Raw genomic sequence first — 17,870 nt, forward strand, 5'->3', positions numbered from 1 at the left:
GAATGGTTGATGTCTAGACTAAAATATTTTGTTCATGATGCAGTGAATGAATGCTATGATTGAGGTCGCTTCTCTTATTAATTTTTAATAATTTCCAATAATGTGAACTATTGATTTGTTCAGCTTGGTTTTTATCCATGCTATATTCTTATAAATCAAGTGTTTTAGTTGGTTTTCTAAATAGCTTACATTTGCAATGAGTGTCGATTATCATGCTATATTGAAATATTTTTAATATTAATATCAAAATTATAAGCTTGGATGACTATATTTCGTGTTATATGTATATGAATGCCAGAGCTTGACTAATAATCTACTTATGTCTCACATATTTTCCAGCCAATTTTCAGGTAGTTAAAGTTTATTTCATAGTTAGAATATTTACAAACATTACTCCCAATGACATTTTAACTATTGATTTTAAAATGGCATTAGAAATAATAATATATAAAATCTCTATCTCACAATAAAGCTAAGTAAACTAAGATTGAAATCTCTATAATAATCTCAGATCATTAAAAAACATATAATAAACCAAAGACAAAAAGTTGAGATTCTAATAAATCAACAAAGAACAAAGTCAATAGTAATAAATTTTTTCGAAGAACAATCTCTTAAGGCTACTTTACACGTTTGGCTACTTTTGCACCTCTTCAGTTGTTCTCTAGCATAAAGACATGTGCCTCGATCCTCCTAATTGTATCAGCAAGTGGATCTTGTTGAGACAGATGACCTAGAACTTTCATGTCTTTCTGTCCACTTTTCTTACCCCCTCTCACTCTCCGCCTCTCTTTCTCTATCTAACTTATCTGGTCGTTGTCTTATTTCAACTGATGAGTTATATGTATTTTATATATATAAATATTTAATTCTTAATTTAGCTGTTACCTAGTCTAGTGAATCGTACTTTTAGGACATATTTCGTTATTTCGTTGCCTACTTTTCGTTATTTAGAATGATATATTTGTAAACTTCATTATTAAGTTATTATTAAATATGTCAAATTGTCAGTATTTAGACAATATAAAAAATAGATTGGGTGATGAAAAACTTGATTAGAATTTATCAAAGTAAAGCTTTAGGTATTTGAGTGCCCGATATTGAAGATTTTTAAGCAGATAAACAAACGAACAGATATGCAAAGAGACATAAACAGCTCAGCTTGGCTACTCAAGCTGATCAAGAATATACCTGCATAACATATATATATATATATACTGATACTCAAACTAGTTATATATTTATATACATATAAAGGACTCGGTCTCGATCTCTTCAGTAAATATTTGCATACAATTATTTGAACTTGATTGTACAATTTTCAATGGGTATTGTAGTCGAGCACACCCGACTGCACATTCTGATTTGTTATAATTCATTAATTTTTATTGCACCCTAAGTATTTTATTTGCTTAAATTAGCTTCGGCAAATAGAGTTTGATTAAACAAATTGAGCTGCACTGTTTGACTTTGTAAATCAGTTCTCTGTACTGTATATTACACGCAACCCACAACAGTTTTCGGATTGTGTCTGAAATCCAATCAAATTTAACTTTAACGTTAAATGCAAAGCGAATCAAAGGTATGATCATGATCGAACAACTTTAAAACTTTCTAAATGCTCAAGTGTGACCACATATTGTTCTCAATGAAGTATTTATTGGGTATACATATGTATGTATATATGTGTGTATATATATGTGCACACTTATGTATTTCTGCAAATATGTGTATGGCATTTATGTATTAATGCAATGAGATACCAGAATTAGTAAAGTGCTCAAGTAGGGACTGTCCCACTGGGATATAGTTTAAATACCAGTTTCAATGATTCCAGGCTTCTTGATATACACACTCATACGCATTCATACACACACACACATACACACACACACTTAAGTGCATGCGTCGTTTGCTTTGCACTTTATGCAGCAGCTGCGTTGCTTCATTCCAAATTCCAGTCGTCCCCACGCACAATACCTAAAAGCAAATTTAAATAACTTTTTTTCTAATCCTACGATCTTTATGAAATTTTGACAATATAATTCTAACATCAAAGCACAAGACTACAACTTAACATCGATTTTTATCGACATTAAGCACGAATAGGATGACATATCGATAAAAAATGTAAAAGCAAACGCTGCTTAAGGTATATCCCTGAGCGCAACGGACGAATCGGCGGACAAGACTAGACGGACTCAACTGTTCAGTTTGATCAAAAGTAAATATATTTATTCTGTTAATGTGTTTAGCAATGAGTTTATTCAACTAATAAAGGGCCTCAAAAACGCACAAGTAATGCCTCGAATTCATACAATGTTAGTTGCTTAATAAAGAATCCATAAGAACATTGAACGAATATATAATAAGAACGAATATATAATATGATTCAAGAGCATAAAATTCCAACTATGAAGCGTGCCTACAGTCTTTGTTAGCTCTTAAATATATTCAAATTTTTATACCTCGATCTGTTCTGCTTCTCTATCTGAAGACTTAAGCTTCATTTTACTTATTATATTTATGTGATATGCAGGCGTAGTTTGTTTTATTGTCTTCTTGAAGAAATTGGTCATATTTAATATATAATTCTTGAAGATATCCATAAGTAAAGTTGAGTTCAACAATGTCTTGTCCCCTTCCTTCACTCCCTCACACTCTCTCTCTCTGTTTCTCTCTCTCTCTCTCTGTCTCTCTCAAACTGTCTCCCTCTCTTTCTCTCTCTCTCTCTGTCTCTCTCTCAGTCTCTTTCTCTCACTCTCTCTCTCTCTCTCTCTGTCGCACTTTCTATCTCTCTCTCTCTCTTTCTGTGTAAGTTTCTAAGTGTCTCTTTTTCTAAGCTATCCTCGCTTGGATCATATTTTTGTAATACCCGTTAACGATGAAATATAATAGCTTTATTGTTTCACCGTCCGTACGTCCATACCGTAACTCTATACGGAGTCTAAAAGAGGGCTTAGATTCCTGGAATACTCTTAATGATTGCTCATCAAGAATTAATATATTTTCATTATTATATTAAATATCAATTTTTGGGGCTCTCTCAAGAGATATTTGACACAGCTCTTAAGTTGGTACTCTCTTAATTAATTGATTTGTCACAAATCATTTTATTTATATGTAATTCTGTTTTAATCATATTTCTACTATCCCAATTGAGGATAGCTCATTGTTGACCTTCATTATGAATATACTTAAGAATTATATTTATTTAGTCTGTTCCCGCTCTCAAAAACTTATTCAAAAACCAGAATGCTTTAAATATCTTTTTATATTTCAGACATTATGTATAGGTATATTTTCCTTATAGGTACTTTGAATGCGATATGCAACGGCTTGGAAAATGGCTTGGCCAGAACTCCTCCAATGGGTTGGTTGTCCTGGGAGCGGTTTCGATGCAATACCGACTGTGCAAATGATCCCGACAACTGCATTAGGTATGTGTGAGCTCAAATATATATCGGAATGAATACATTAAGAATAAAGTTAAGTCAGTGAAATACAAGTGGTTGAACAACTGCTTTAATGAACGTTGTATATTGCATAGGTGCTGACTAGTAGAACTTTGACAAAATTCTGAATACTTTATCATTTTTTGTTTGCTTCATTGAAACTATCGATGACGGAATTTAAATTGTTTTCTTTGGTATTTAAAAAGTCTTTTCATTGCTATTTTTAACAACTTAAGAGCAACACACAGCATTGCCAAGGGATCACCTCAGCTTGAATATTTTGTTGACAAATGTGTCAAATAAATAGCATAACATTTTCTAATGTTTCGTCCAGTAACCTTATGAAGGACTGAGCTTAAATTTCTTGAGACTTCTGCCAATTATTATTGAGCAAGTGCTTGGCTCATAAGGAACAAAGAGAGAACAACACAGACAACAATGCAGCCACGAATCTAACTAAATACCTCAAGAATATGATCAATGCCTTCATGAACTCCTCTGCAGATTGGCCACAAATTACATATAAACTATATATAGTACGGCTTTAGAGCTATGATTACCAGATCAATGCTGACGTTCTGTATAGATAGCCTCGAAATTGTATGTTCAACCCTTCGTAGGGTCATAATTCTGGATAAGTAAAAGATGGCCAACTAGAAGCAAGAGCAATAGAAAATATTTTTTTTAATTTCTTTTATTTTGAGGCTAAATGCATCCTTAAATTTCATGCTTCAACTGACTCTTATTGAGTATTTACTGCATTTAATTCATTTTTTAAGAACCTGCTCAGATATAATAATGGCAAATAGTATCACTGAAGTTTGGCCAATATATATTAGATAATTTCCTTATTTTCGATTTATTTAGTAATTTGTTTTTAATTTAAAATTGTTGCAAGTTTCAAATAAACGATTTCTACACAAATTCTTTTAGTGAGCGACTATTTCAAATAATGGCTGACCTGCTTGTTACGGAAGGCTATGCTTCAGTGGGATATGAGTATGTAAATATTGATGACTGCTGGCTGGAAAGGCACCGCGGTACCGATGGCAAGCTTCTAGCTGATCACAAGCGATTCCCTAGCGGTATTAAAGCCCTATCAGATTACGTACGTATTCACTTCATATTTGCACTGTCAACTTTATACTCAACTATTACTAACTAAGCGGACTTATAGAACTTTTGTATTTTTTACACATTCCAAACATATGTGTAATGTTGCGTTTAAAAGCTAAGAGTTTTAGTTAGATTTCTTGATTTTTAAATAAATAATATAATATAATATAAATAAATTTTTAATAAATAATAATTCTATAAATAATACTGTAATAGAAAAATGCTCAATTACAAAGATCAGAGACTTAGATCACTATATCAATTATCATAATCTATAAGAGTCTATATCAAGATCAAAATCTCATTCACTTCTATCATACGTCACAATCTCTTAGGTCATAGATCAATATATCACAGTTTCATAGGTACATTTGCCATCAAAAAAAGACTCAAGATCTTTATCTACATAAAATGAATATATAATATATATATTATGAACAATCGGTACACAATATATATATACATATAAATATATGAAAAAAAAAAGAAAAATACAGATAATATAACCAAGAATAAAGTTGCTTAGATTTTAAATATTCTAAATGCCATTTTAGCTAATATTGGATAAAATTACATAAAACGAAATTTTATTTAATATAATTTCTGTTGAGCGAATGGAAAATTAATAGAAATCAGAATATGCTTGACATGCTCACAAAACCTTAGCACTGCTCTGGGATGCTAATGAAAATCAAAAATATCAAGTTAATTAATAAAGCGCGATAAGCAGAACATACGGACGGACAGCTAATTTACGGACAAATTAAGCACTCCACGTTCAAGAGGCGTACAAGTAACTCCCTATAGGCAGAGTAGGTGAAAGCATACTCAAACAGGAAAAGTCCGAGGTGACCATCGAGGGCCAATGCTTGCGAATATTAAAAATAAATAAAATAAGAAACAATTTAAAAATATTAAACGAATAAACGAAATAGTTTGAACTAAGACTAAGTCTAAAGTATAAATATGCATATAGTAAACAAAGTATGTATTCTTCATTAGGTCAATGAGCTTAATTAAGCTAGCCAAGTGCGTATCCTTAGTGCGTCCATCTATTTCTTATTAATCTTTTCTGATATGTTTCGATTTGTAACACTTATTTAGACTATGATTAGGAGGCACCGACAGTCAACTGTGTTAAGTACTTAGGCACACGTTATCTTACCCTACCCAACCCGAAACCTTATCTACTTGAACTCAACACAATAATTAAAATTGAATTGTTCATTTCAGATTCATTCAAGAGGCTTGAAATTCGGCATTTATGAAGACTACGGAAACTTCACATGCGCTGGATATCCCGGCATTATTGGCTATGAGGAAATTGATGCGCTTCAGTTTGCCGAATGGGATGTGGACTATGTTAAACTGGATGGCTGCTATGCCTTACCCTATGACATGGATCGAGGGTATACGCAGTTTGGCCGATTCCTAAATAGCACTGGAAAGGCAATGGTCTACTCCTGCAGCTGGCCGGTTTATCAAATCTATGCGGGCATCCAGCCTAATTTCTCAGCTATTCAGACGCATTGTAATCTTTGGCGAAATTTCGACGACATTCAAGATTCCTGGGCATCGGTTGAGAATATTATTGACTATTACGGTAACAATCAGGATTTAATTGCACCCAACGCAGGACCCGGACACTGGAATGATCCTGATATGGTAATTAGCAAGTTCTATATTCCCACTTTAATAGAGGGATACAAGAACTTATATCTACGTGTTCTTTATTTACAGTTAATCATTGGAAACTTTGGTCTAAGCTATGAACAGGCAAAAACGCAATTTGCTATTTGGTCAATTTTAGCCGCTCCCCTTTTAATGTCGGTTGACCTAAGGACAATACGGCCCGAATTCAAAGAAATTTTACTCAATCGCAAGATTATATCTGTGGATCAAGATCCGTTGGGCATACAAGGCCGAAGAATCTATAAGCATAAGGGAATCGAAATTTGGTCTAAGCCGATAAGTCCAGTATATCAGAATTTCTACTCCTATGCGCTCGCCTTCATAAACAGGCGAACAGATGGTACACCCTCTGATATCTCTGTCACATTGCGAGAATTGGGTCTTATCAATAATTATGGATATAGAGTCGAGGTAAGTCGACAAATTTCGAAACACTTCACAATAATTTATATATATATTTTTGTTTAATTTTAGGATCTCTATGAGAATATTAACTATGGAATACTGTTTCCGAAAACAAAAATCAAGGTTAAGGTAAATCCATCGGGAGTTGTTATGTTGAAAGGCGAAACTCAAAATATAAACAAATTTTAACTTGTTTTTATTTTCCATTCGAGCTAATGTCAATTTTATAATCTAATAAAAAAAACCCCGAAGATCGTTGCATTCGGATGCCACCGACTGCATAATACTCGTTCCCATTCCAAAATCAGCTTAACTCGCTAATATATAAATAATATCGATATTTGCGGATTTGCCACGCCCCAATGCGAGCCATATAATATACATAGCTCTATCAGTAGATGAAATTAACAGTGATACATCTAAAGTTGGTAATGCTCCATTATTGTGGAAGCCACAGTCTTTCTGGATTTGCCAAACCCAAGAGCCGTATACATCACTCTTCGCCAATCTATATTGTTTCTTGACTAATTTTGAAAGTCTTCCTATAAAAACGGTGGAAGCTGCTGTCTTACCTTATGTTCAGCTACCCAAATGGACGAAGCTATATGCACTAAATATTTTATCTAGGGTTGGAATACACAAGAATATATAGATAGATTTTAAATACAAAGTCTTCAAGTTTAAATATTTCCGAAAACAATCGCTTTTATGTGTTAAAAGGTATAGAGTTCCCGGATAGCCACACACAGAAGGGACTTTCTTAGACATAATATATGAATAAGACATGTCAGAAACTATAATAAAATATTTGGTTTTAATTAAAGCGAGATACATCAAATTCAAACTACATGGTGTGGCATCAGTCAAGATTCTTTAAATACCCAAAATGCGAAATCTACATAAAAATCATTTCAAAATGATGTCACCTTACTTTAGAGATCAGAAATAAACATAAAATGGAATTTTCATTTTGACTAAATACTCATATATTTCTCGTAAATCCTATATTAACCTTCACCAATCTACTCTAGCAGAACAGGCTATAAATTCTCTACTCTTTAATACATAATATTAGGATTTCTAGAAATGTATATTAATAATTATTGTGAATAAATGAATATAAAAATAAAATTATTTGAAAAACCAAAAGAAAAATGCTTTACTAATTTTAATATATTAAACTATTTCACAGATATGCAATCTATAAATGGGTAGTGCCTACTTTTGGGCAGACCTTTAAAGTTGATCAAGTCAAATTAAAGCCTTGGGATATTTTAAGGGTTTTGCATGGGATAAATAACTGGAATTCATTGTAACTATTCTTATTACAGAGAATGTAACATGAATATATATTATAAAAACAAATATTGAAATATTTTATAGTTTCGATTTTTATTTGATAGTCATTAATCAAACAATTAGATTTATATATAGAAATTATTCCTTATGGAAATGGGATGTGATTGAAAAGTCTAACCGTAGAAAAACAATGGTAAGTAGAAATATAATGTAAATAAATGCAATAACTAGTAAAGGCTCTTGAAGCAGCGACACCTTTGAGAAATTGTACTTCAGAGTAAACTCTGCAATATGATTTTCCACCAGATTACGTTGCGAAAAAGACACAACTGGACGTCCCACAGTATCCAAATAGGTGTGAATCAATGCGTTTTGATGCCGCTTAATACCATACGGCGTTTCAAGCTTAATATTGGACGAGCCCTCTGGTAATATAATAGTTATGACAGCTTCATCGATGCACATATTATCATGTATATGATCGATTAGATGCATCTTTAAGATATAATCGTTGTCGGAGCTATATAGATATTCATAAGAGGGCACATTATAGCCGAGCACGTATTGCGTTTTCCATCCACCAAACAGAGGAAATCGGGGACGTAAGTCGAGATCAACAGATTCACGCATTAGATTCATATTTGATGTGGAGATATTACCGTTGGTATCGCGATAATAGACTCCAGTTGCCGATGCTGGTAAATAGGTTTTATATGACTTAACAGCCGATTGTCCAGAACGACCATCTTTTTGGAAATCATAACGCGAGAAAGATCCTTTCAATTTTGCACCAGTATGCGTCATTTGAATTTCCTCTTTCACCGCAATATTGCCCCAATGGGAAACTTCTATCGTGCGTTCCAAAGTGTTCACAGTCAAAAATGGAGATTGATTTTCATAGTGAACGAACAGCTCATCATCGGTTAATTCTGTTAAATTTCAATTTCCAGTTAATCTAAGCACAGTAATCGAATATTTAGATGTACTTACTTGCAATATTTTCGTAAGGCCCAAAAGTCATTTTATTTGACATAACTGAAAATGGTCTAAACTGTGTGTGTGCAATTATATTAGACGAACTGAGTTGAATATTTATTCTTTGTGATTGGGTTAAATAGTTGGAATATAAATATAATCCGCCAACATATTTGACTAGCTGTTTATCGTTCTGCTTGATTTCCGATGGATAGGGGAGTATATTTTTGGTTGAAACTGTCTCAATGAGTAAAGTTTGCTGCGGGGCACTTGAAGCAAATGTTATCTTGTATTTTACTTGGCTTTTCTCATTTTCCTTTTTTTCTTCAAATGCAAGCTTTTTATTAAATCCATCTTTGACTGATATAAAAGATAGATTTGGCTCTCTTACAATGAATTCATACTCTTTCAGAGGTTTGCCGGCTGTCTCCTCAACTTGTATTTTATATGATGTTTTTACCAATTGGGAAGCTATATCCAAATTTCTTTCCACGTTTTTATTGATAATGTCCGCGGTTATTGGATTTATGATTAAACATATTGTTGTAACATAAAATAATATCCAATTCGTCTCCATTTTTAACCCACGATAATTCTGACACGTAATGCTAAACATGTATAGGATTATTTAGTATATTTTAAAATACCTAATTTTTTGAGTTCAATGAACAGTATTCAAATGCCGGCTTTTGTTCTTTAGTTCACTTTTATGACTACTTATCACAAAGTATTTGCGTCAAGCTAGCGTCGATTACTTTACATTGAATATTGGAAACTTATTCAATAACAGGAGTACATATCTAAATTATTTATATATATTTAAATAATGTATCCCATTGCTTCATTATTAAATTCGAATAATTAATTAAAAAATAAATAAATTCCATAATATAATATTAACAAAAAAACAATATTATGCTTTATAATTAAGTATTTTTGACTTATTTGTATAAGAAAAAGGAGCAATTTTATTTACAATCTAAAGCAAATATTTGCCATAAATGTTGCGAAGCCTATCAAATCAAGTTAAGCCAAGCTTGATCATAAAATGTGATCAGTTTAATATATTCATGTGTAACACCGATACGCTTATTACTATATATTGTCTCTAAAACCTTTTCAAGCTAGTTAATGCAAGTTAAACCGTGAATTAGATATACGGATCAATCACGTTTAGCAATTACCTAAGCAATTGAGGTTAAGTTTGGATTTGCAGGTATGTCTACCATATCAAATATTAAAAACCCTTTAATTTTAATCCTTGAACTTTAAATGGAGTATAAATTTATTATACCGCAAGCAGTAAAAAAAAACTAGTAAATTAAAAAAAAAAAACTAGTAAACCCACTAAGTTATATTTTAACCCGTTAACCTGCAATTTAAATACGTAAAAAGGCGAACCACAGATTGTCAGAGGTGAGCGTAATAAGCAAACAACGGCGTATTTACGAATCGAATATATCAGAATTCAACATTATTGTACTACGGTGCTGGCTATATGCTAGATAGGGTTAACTCTAATACCTTAGTAGCGAAAGTGATACAATCTCCATAATGTTCGAAAAAATGTAGTAGTTGACACATATCGCACAGCAAATGAATGCGCAAATGTAGCATGTCGTTAACCGCTTCCTTGGTATGAATTTGAGTACCTTTGTAATGCTTAAATATTTCGTTAATTAAACACAACTTTAAATTCTTTTTTATGAAAAGCGTTTTTATTTATACTTATATTAGGTTTTAGATATTACAAATTTTTGATGAAGCAGACGATGAATCAGATTGATCAAAATCAATTTTTGCATATGAGCTGTTGTTCTCAAAGCAAATTGGAATTGGCGGAGATTCACATGAGACTTTTTTAAGGCAATTTGATGCCAATTGTCCGCTACTCTGTGGAAGGTCCAAACTTGCATAATAAAGTTCATATTCGCACACGCCTGAAGATAGTTTAGTCTCATTCTTATTTAGAACACTATCCGATAATGCCTCCTCATTTAAAGTATTGGTATCTTTTTCATTTAACAAATTACATTTAGGGTTTGTATTTAAAATTTGCTCTTTTCTATCCACCTTATTTACACCTTCTAGCAGAAATTGTCGACCACATTGTGGTTTATAGGATGGCCTTTGATTTTTATTCTTTGAAATTAGAGAACTATCACTTTTGATTTGAAGAATTTGGTAGCCGACATCTTTTGTATCAGCTGCATTTGATTTACTTATATTTTTCGTGTAGTCTTCGTTACTAATCGAATGTATCAACTTTCTTCCAGCTGTAGTTGCATTACTTATATCTAAGGCAAAATTTAATAATGTATTTTCCATTTTCTTTTTTACCATTTTGGTATGCAAATCACTTTCGGGGTGGGATTTCTCAATATTTTCAGATTTATTTAAATTGAAGTTTGTTTTATATTGAGACTCTGGCAAATCTGCACTCTTTTCTGACTCTTCAGAGCAAATGTTATCATTTTTAGCTTCATCCTCTTTTGTCTGCAATTTTAAGACGCATTGACTTTGCACCCTCAACTTTTCAATCTGGTCTTCATCAATGCTTATTTGTTTAAAGGAAGTGTTTACCATACTAACTGGTTTCATTTCTAAATAGCCACTATCTGAGGTTTCTACTGATTTAGGTATTCTAAATTTATTTATCAAGTCATTTTGCCTGAGCATTTCAGTAAGCCTGATATTTCCATTTAAACTTGGATTTGCGATAGGAGTACTTTTATGAAATTGGGATTCAGTTTGCACAATTTTAGGTACTTGACAATTGTTTAACGATAATTGTTGTTGTGAAGTAGTGGATGTTGCGGTGCCATTGGAAAAATCGATTTCCATTAAATCACTCATGCGTACTGGACTAATATAATTTCTTACATTTAAAAGAGGTGCACTCGTAGACTTCATTTCCTTTGAAGAATTGTATCCAAACCTTTCACTGCATGTTTGCCCATCTACGTTACATATGCTTCCTTTATGAACGTGTCCCTTTTTTAATTTCGAGACAACACCTCGCTGAATTTCACAACGTGGTATATTTGACTTTGATCCAACCGAATACGCTCGAACCCGCGGTGATGTATTGTCTACTTCATTTATATTTCCAAGAAGCTTATTCCGTTTTAAGTGCTCTACTTTACTTCCAATTGAATAAGCTCGACTGGGACGATCACACCTAAAATAAAAGTTTTAGATCATTAATATTCTATTCAATATATAAATAACTATAAGAACGACAAGACAGGCATGCGAAGTTTCTAGTAGAGTTTTAAATCTTTGAGTTATACTTTATACTTTTTATAATTAAATGAAAACTTACTGGTTATCAATATCGCCATCTTGTACTAATAGTTCAGATAAGTGGTCGGCAAAATCCATTTTCGAGTCTTTGTCGATAACATTTTGTAAATTGTTTAATCCTGTGAAATTAAAAATAGTTGTTTATTTGATTATAAACATGTTTTTTTTTAACATTACCTTGGATTTGGCCAGTAACACTTGTTCGAGACACTCTGTTACTATCTGAAAAATCATCATCAATATTTTCTTCGGGAATCATTGCCTTAGAGGTTATTGAGCTGAAAGAATGAAAAACACAAGTTTTTTAGTTTGATTTGCTCTTCTGACAACATAGGGAAAATGAACTGAAAAATAACATACATTCTAGTATAGTCATTATATTCAAGGATATAAAAAAAATGTAAAAATGTTTTGTTTTGCATCAATGAAATAGCAACCGATTTTACTTTCCTTTTAAGTAAATTAATAATATTAATATTAAAAATACTAATTTTGATAACTTACTTTATTCGATAAGCATCAAGCAGGGATTTGTCATACGTATCGTCAATACTTATTGACGATTCTTCGCTTTCAGAGCATTTCATTGAATGTGTTGGTGGGCTGTCACTGTGTCTTTGAATTAAATATGATCGGGATCCAGATATCGTGTTACATCGCTGCGCATGCTTCAATGCAATGTAAGTTTGATTACTGCATTCACTCAACGTCCGATATCTAGTTGGTAAGCTGTCACATCGTTCGCGCCCATAGCCTAGTAAGAAATAAATAAATATTTATACAATTACTGAGTAGTTAAAAAATAATGTAAAATGCAAGCCCATCAAAAATTAGTAAAAACAATATAGTTTCCTTGTGCAAAGATATATAGAAACATAAGGAACCTTCCTCGACCATATCAAATATTAAGTCAAACTATATCGGTCAGCCCATCAATCTATATGTTCGCCGATTTACTTATTTACATAAATTTGCACAAAAAAATAATAATTTTTTAAAGAGTTCAGAGCGCAAATAATTAGAATACATCTGTTAGCTCAAATTTTACTGAAGTGATTAAAATGTAACTTAAAAGCTTGTCTTTAGAAAACTATTAATAATGAATTTTTATAATTAAACAAATTTTTTACTCACTGTTGTGAGTAAAGTATTGTGGTGAAAAACTACTTCTTGTTTCAATAGGATGTTGACGTTTTTGTAAAACGTTAATGGGCTTGGACGCCTCATTTGCCGATGAAGATCGTTTTCTCATTGGTTCGCTGCTCAAGTCAGAACTGCCTTTTTGTACATTTAAAAAATTCATATTCGACTCCGTTTTAGCTGACATTGCGCTGAAAAATTAAAAAATATTAATATGTGAATATTGATGCAGCATCAATTTTAAACTGAGCTGTATAGTTTATGGTTTACCTTAATATTTGATCATGCATTTGCTTAGCAATTGCAGCATCCTCTGTTTCCATCCAAAGTTCACCGGACCCCAAAACACTCTGTCGCCCAAGTTCCATAAAGAAAATGTTTTGAGGGGAGGCATGACCACATCTGAAATTAATTATACAGTTTAAGTTATAAAATACGATAAGTCTCCCTTTGCCTATTACATATACTTTGCTAAAACTCTTGATACCCCTTTCTTACATTGAAACAATTACTTTCACTTTTCAATTAAGACCAAAATTTATATTCTTACGCACCTTCTTATCGTAGTTAAAAGTATTTCAACTTTTACAATTCGATCGTCTCCATTTGGCAACTTTTCCGCTCCAATGCACATAAATGTTAGTGACTTCGAAGTTAGGCAGCAATGATAGTTTCCGGTGATCCCAACACTTACAGACATGCCTTTTTTTTGGACAACAACTTGCCAAACATGTTCTAAAATTTAAATAGTATTGAAAAAAAGGAGTAAAGATAGTTTTCAAATAAGTTATCTTATAATCAGTTCTGATTTTCAGCTGATTTCCTACAATATGAATCTGAATACTGTATTCAAAAGTAGGTAATCAGTTTTAGAGTGAAGCGAACATGTCAGTGCAAATAAACAACAAAAAATACCAATGACGGATTTGAATTGAAGAACCAAGCTCGGACGAACATTAAAATGCAATGGGCGACAAGTTGGTTTCCTTAACCGGTTATTCATAAATGCTAAGCAAGCTCACAGAGAATCTCGTCCAGCAAGCCCCAACGGTATGCAGTATTCCGACTCAAAGCAACTTAAAGAATATGTCACAGGGCTATGTAAACTGAGAAACAAGCTACAAAAAGGGGTATTCCAATTATTTCAATTGATATTATCCAACTCGATAGGTTTTGTCCCAAAACTCGTAGTCTCATGAATTTAAAGTAGATATGTTTTATCTGGCCGATCTCGGATCAAGGTCAACAACAACCTATTTATATGACCGATTGACTCTTAATTTGAATAATATGAGGCACGTCTATTAGATGGATGAAGCTTTGAGTCAACTGCAACAAAGAAGAGTTTCAATCCTTAAGCAAATAGATAAGGTAGTTACCTTCGACAGATTGTTGCAAAAAACTATTAAAACTTATTTTGTAAAAAATTTACATTCGGCTTTGGCTTTACTACAAACAAAACTGAGAGGCGAGCATAACAGAAATCGATCAAGTATATAAATGGAAAATGAAAATACAAATTAAAGTTGATCTAAGTTATAAACTTACCATAAGATGTATAAACGTTTTCTGTTCCGTTTAAATTTTCTCGTTGGATAGATAACAAGTTTTGTAACCATTTTTGTAAGTCATCTTCGGAATTCAAGACGATCCCAAAGCCGCCTTCTTTTGATGATAAGGCTAAGACATACTTATGTTTCGTGTCGATTCGACGATTTATATTAAAGCAATTTTTCACATATATAGTGCGTTTTGGTACAGCATTTTGAATAAATTTCTTTTCAGTATCATAATATTCCAATCTTGCTTCCTTATTTGTTGTTTCTTTGTATAAAACAAAATATTTCTTTTTCATTGTTTTCAATTTTTTTTGATATTCCTTTAGTACTATCCCGTTGTCTGACATGGAAGCCATCATAAATCTACCCGTCTTCCAAACCTGTAATGATTGAATATAAAACCTTAATTAATTAACATTATTATATCTGTGAATATTAGTGAATAATCTATATACCGAATGATATGGCATAAGTTCCTAAAGACTGGAACATGAACTTTACAAATTTAAGATTGATATTGATCACCTTTTCTTTATAAATGCAATATCATTTGTGCCAGACAAGTCTCTTGGAATTTCGCATCCGGATTTCTTTAGACTCTCGATCTTTTAATATTTTCCCACAGGTGGTTTTTTACACAAATCTCTATCGGTATTCTCTGACAGATGTTTAAGTTCGTGTGATTGTGAAGACACTGTATCTTGATCAAATTCTAGTTAATCGTTTACTTAATACTAATAAAAATCGAGCTTCTCAAGTGGTCTTTGAAGCTTAACTGGGATATAATTAAATTTACACACAAATCTCTGTTGAGTAAACACAGATTTTAACTATTTTATAATACCGGATTTTTATAGGAATCTTGTGCTTAAATATTACACATAGGTTCTATGTTCATACCCATCATTTCGCGAAGATAGTACACATAAAATCGACGTTTTTTAATAAGAACATTTGCCGCCGTGGGAAGAGCAAAACTAATAGCATAAAGGCATAAAGTGCGCAGTAGGCGGCATGAATATTTGCTTTTATACACTCGAATGCATGATAGGACAACTCCTAGTGAAGGGTATCTCCTAGTCGGTTGATTCTGCCTTGAGCATTCTTATTTATTTTTATTGATAACTTATGCAATATTTAACTCGTTTAATAAATTTGTGGACACTCCAAAATAGTTTAGAGGTTTATACGTTTCTTGTTTACCTATTGCGTGTTAAGTATTTCGTTATCAATGACATAAGTAGTTGCTGTACGGAAACAATTTGTACGCACTGTGTTTATTCCTACTGGCAAGACACTCATACTAAATGATCGAAAGTCCAGCTCAAAACAATCTACCATAATTAATTCAAAAGAAAAACATTACAAGTACAAAATCAATTTTGAAATTTTTAGACCTGGATACATTATAAGCCGCAAATAACAATAGTCGTACTAAACAAGTTGTACATACATTTTAGATTGTGTTAACATTACTACGCATATGGGGATGTATTTGTTTCATAGTTAGCATTTACAATATTGTCTGTGTTAGTCTACATATATACATACATACATATACATTAAATAAATATATATATATATATATATATAAGTATGAAAGTAGGTGAATGTTTTTAAATGCTCAGCTGTAAATATATAGGAAGAATTATCTATCAATTATCTAATCGATTCATGTTATTGGCATAATTGTTATTAATGTTTGCGTTCCATTTTTCACAAAAAGTTAAGGACAAGAGGCATGTATTAAATCACAGTAATGTTTTTTTAGATACGTGTAGATTTGACGATGTAACTTGTTGTTGTTTTAAGAATTGGCAGTATGAGAAAAACATTGCTCTTTTATAGACGAGTTTAAAGATTTTAAATACAATTGTACATATATGTATGTATGCATATGGTACGGATGAATATATACATCATACATTGAGACGTATATCAACGTTAAAGAAACACTTTTTCCACTTTTTAATCATTCCGATAAATGAAATTAATGTCTATGTATTTTCGATATATATAAATGCAGAATACATACTCCGAATACAATAGGCATATATTTATGTATAAATTTATAATGTAATGATTCCCGAGATATAGTGGTGGCACTCGAAAATATCGAAACTATCGAAGAACGTATAATAAACCACGTTGTGTCACTGTTAGAGTTGTGCAAATTTGTTTTGTAAAAAATTAATTTTTAAAGTAACTTCCAAACTCTTTCGACTTTAGGCCTAATTTACCGAAATTAGAGTATATATTTGATAACTAGCTAGTTTGTCATAACTTTATATGAGAACATTAGTGTTTTAAAATATGAGAAGTTCAGAGTATATTATATTTGTACATAAATGCAGCAATTAACGGCGAGGAAATGGGAGACAGGTTTTCCCAACACTTTTACAAGGGCAACAGTGCTGCCTGAGACCTTTCATGATTGATGACATGTACCACATTGGCAAGATCCAATAAAATAAATACATCTTGATAGATTATTGAGAAAAGCGTTGTTCTTGACTGAATCAGCCCTTCTAAAGCCGTTCCCCAGCCCTTCAAAGTTTCATGACCGAGTTGGTGTAACTGTTAGGCCAATATGTTTTATTGTAAATGGTTCGAATTTTATACCAGACAAGACGAAAGGCCCATTCAAATTTAATCAAAGCTTGAGACAAATAAACTTTCCGATCTTATACAGTTGCTCCACCTGCGAGGGCTGATATTGGCATAGTGTCCATTCTGATTCTTAATTTAAACTTCGGCTTTGTGAAAGCTTAACATTGTGGGAAATTAGAAGGCGATTCTGCTTATATCTTACAATCATATAAAAAAAATTTTTTAATTTCTTAAATTATTCAGTTTTTATGATTTATGATATCAATATGCCATATTAAAGAAATAATTTTTGAAAATGTCACATTCGAATTCA

At 32.1% G+C, this 17,870-nt stretch overlaps 3 protein-coding genes across 4 annotated transcripts; 1 reads left to right on the plus strand and 2 right to left on the minus strand.

Annotated features, from left to right (window-relative positions):
- The first annotated feature begins 1,509 nt into the window (after nt 1–1,509).
- On the plus strand, nt 1,510–6,857 carry LOC111603988 (alpha-N-acetylgalactosaminidase). The gene is made up of 6 exons (XM_023321833.2): nt 1,510–1,582; nt 3,284–3,440; nt 4,389–4,563; nt 5,805–6,236; nt 6,312–6,674; nt 6,738–6,857. The coding sequence occupies exons 2-6, from the start codon at nt 3,289–3,291 to the stop codon at nt 6,855–6,857; spliced, it is 1,242 nt and encodes a 413-aa protein (XP_023177601.1). The 5' UTR covers nt 1,510–1,582; nt 3,284–3,288.
- A 1,200-nt stretch (nt 6,858–8,057) lies between these two features.
- Nucleotides 8,058–9,592, minus strand: LOC111603914 (dolichyl-diphosphooligosaccharide--protein glycosyltransferase subunit 1). The gene is made up of 2 exons (XM_023321737.2): nt 8,958–9,592; nt 8,058–8,896 (listed from the first exon to the last, which is right to left on the minus strand). The coding sequence occupies exons 1-2, from the start codon at nt 9,556–9,558 to the stop codon at nt 8,106–8,108; spliced, it is 1,392 nt and encodes a 463-aa protein (XP_023177505.1). The 5' UTR covers nt 9,559–9,592; the 3' UTR covers nt 8,058–8,105.
- Nucleotides 9,593–10,659: 1,067 nt separating this feature from the next.
- LOC111603951 (insulin receptor substrate 1) lies at nt 10,660–17,061 on the minus strand. Of its 2 annotated transcripts, none has more exons than XM_023321782.2 (9): nt 16,983–17,061; nt 14,937–15,327; nt 13,943–14,123; nt 13,659–13,790; nt 13,383–13,579; nt 12,753–13,002; nt 12,426–12,526; nt 12,268–12,367; nt 10,660–12,123 (listed from the first exon to the last, which is right to left on the minus strand). In XM_023321782.2, the coding sequence occupies exons 1-9, from the start codon at nt 16,998–17,000 to the stop codon at nt 10,683–10,685; spliced, it is 2,811 nt and encodes a 936-aa protein (XP_023177550.2). In that variant the 5' UTR covers nt 17,001–17,061; the 3' UTR covers nt 10,660–10,682. The 2 variants fall into 2 exon arrangements, with proteins under 2 accessions (XP_023177550.2, XP_023177551.2); XM_023321783.2 differs by lacking the exon at nt 16,983–17,061 and adding an exon at nt 15,473–15,533.
- Between the last annotated feature and the right edge of the window lie 809 nt (nt 17,062–17,870).

The sequence above is a fragment of the Drosophila hydei genome, unplaced genomic scaffold (genome assembly GCF_003285905.1).
Source record: "Drosophila hydei strain 15085-1641.00,03,60 unplaced genomic scaffold, DhydRS2 tig00000149-arrow-pilon, whole genome shotgun sequence".
NCBI lineage: Eukaryota > Metazoa > Arthropoda > Insecta > Diptera > Drosophilidae > Drosophila > Drosophila hydei.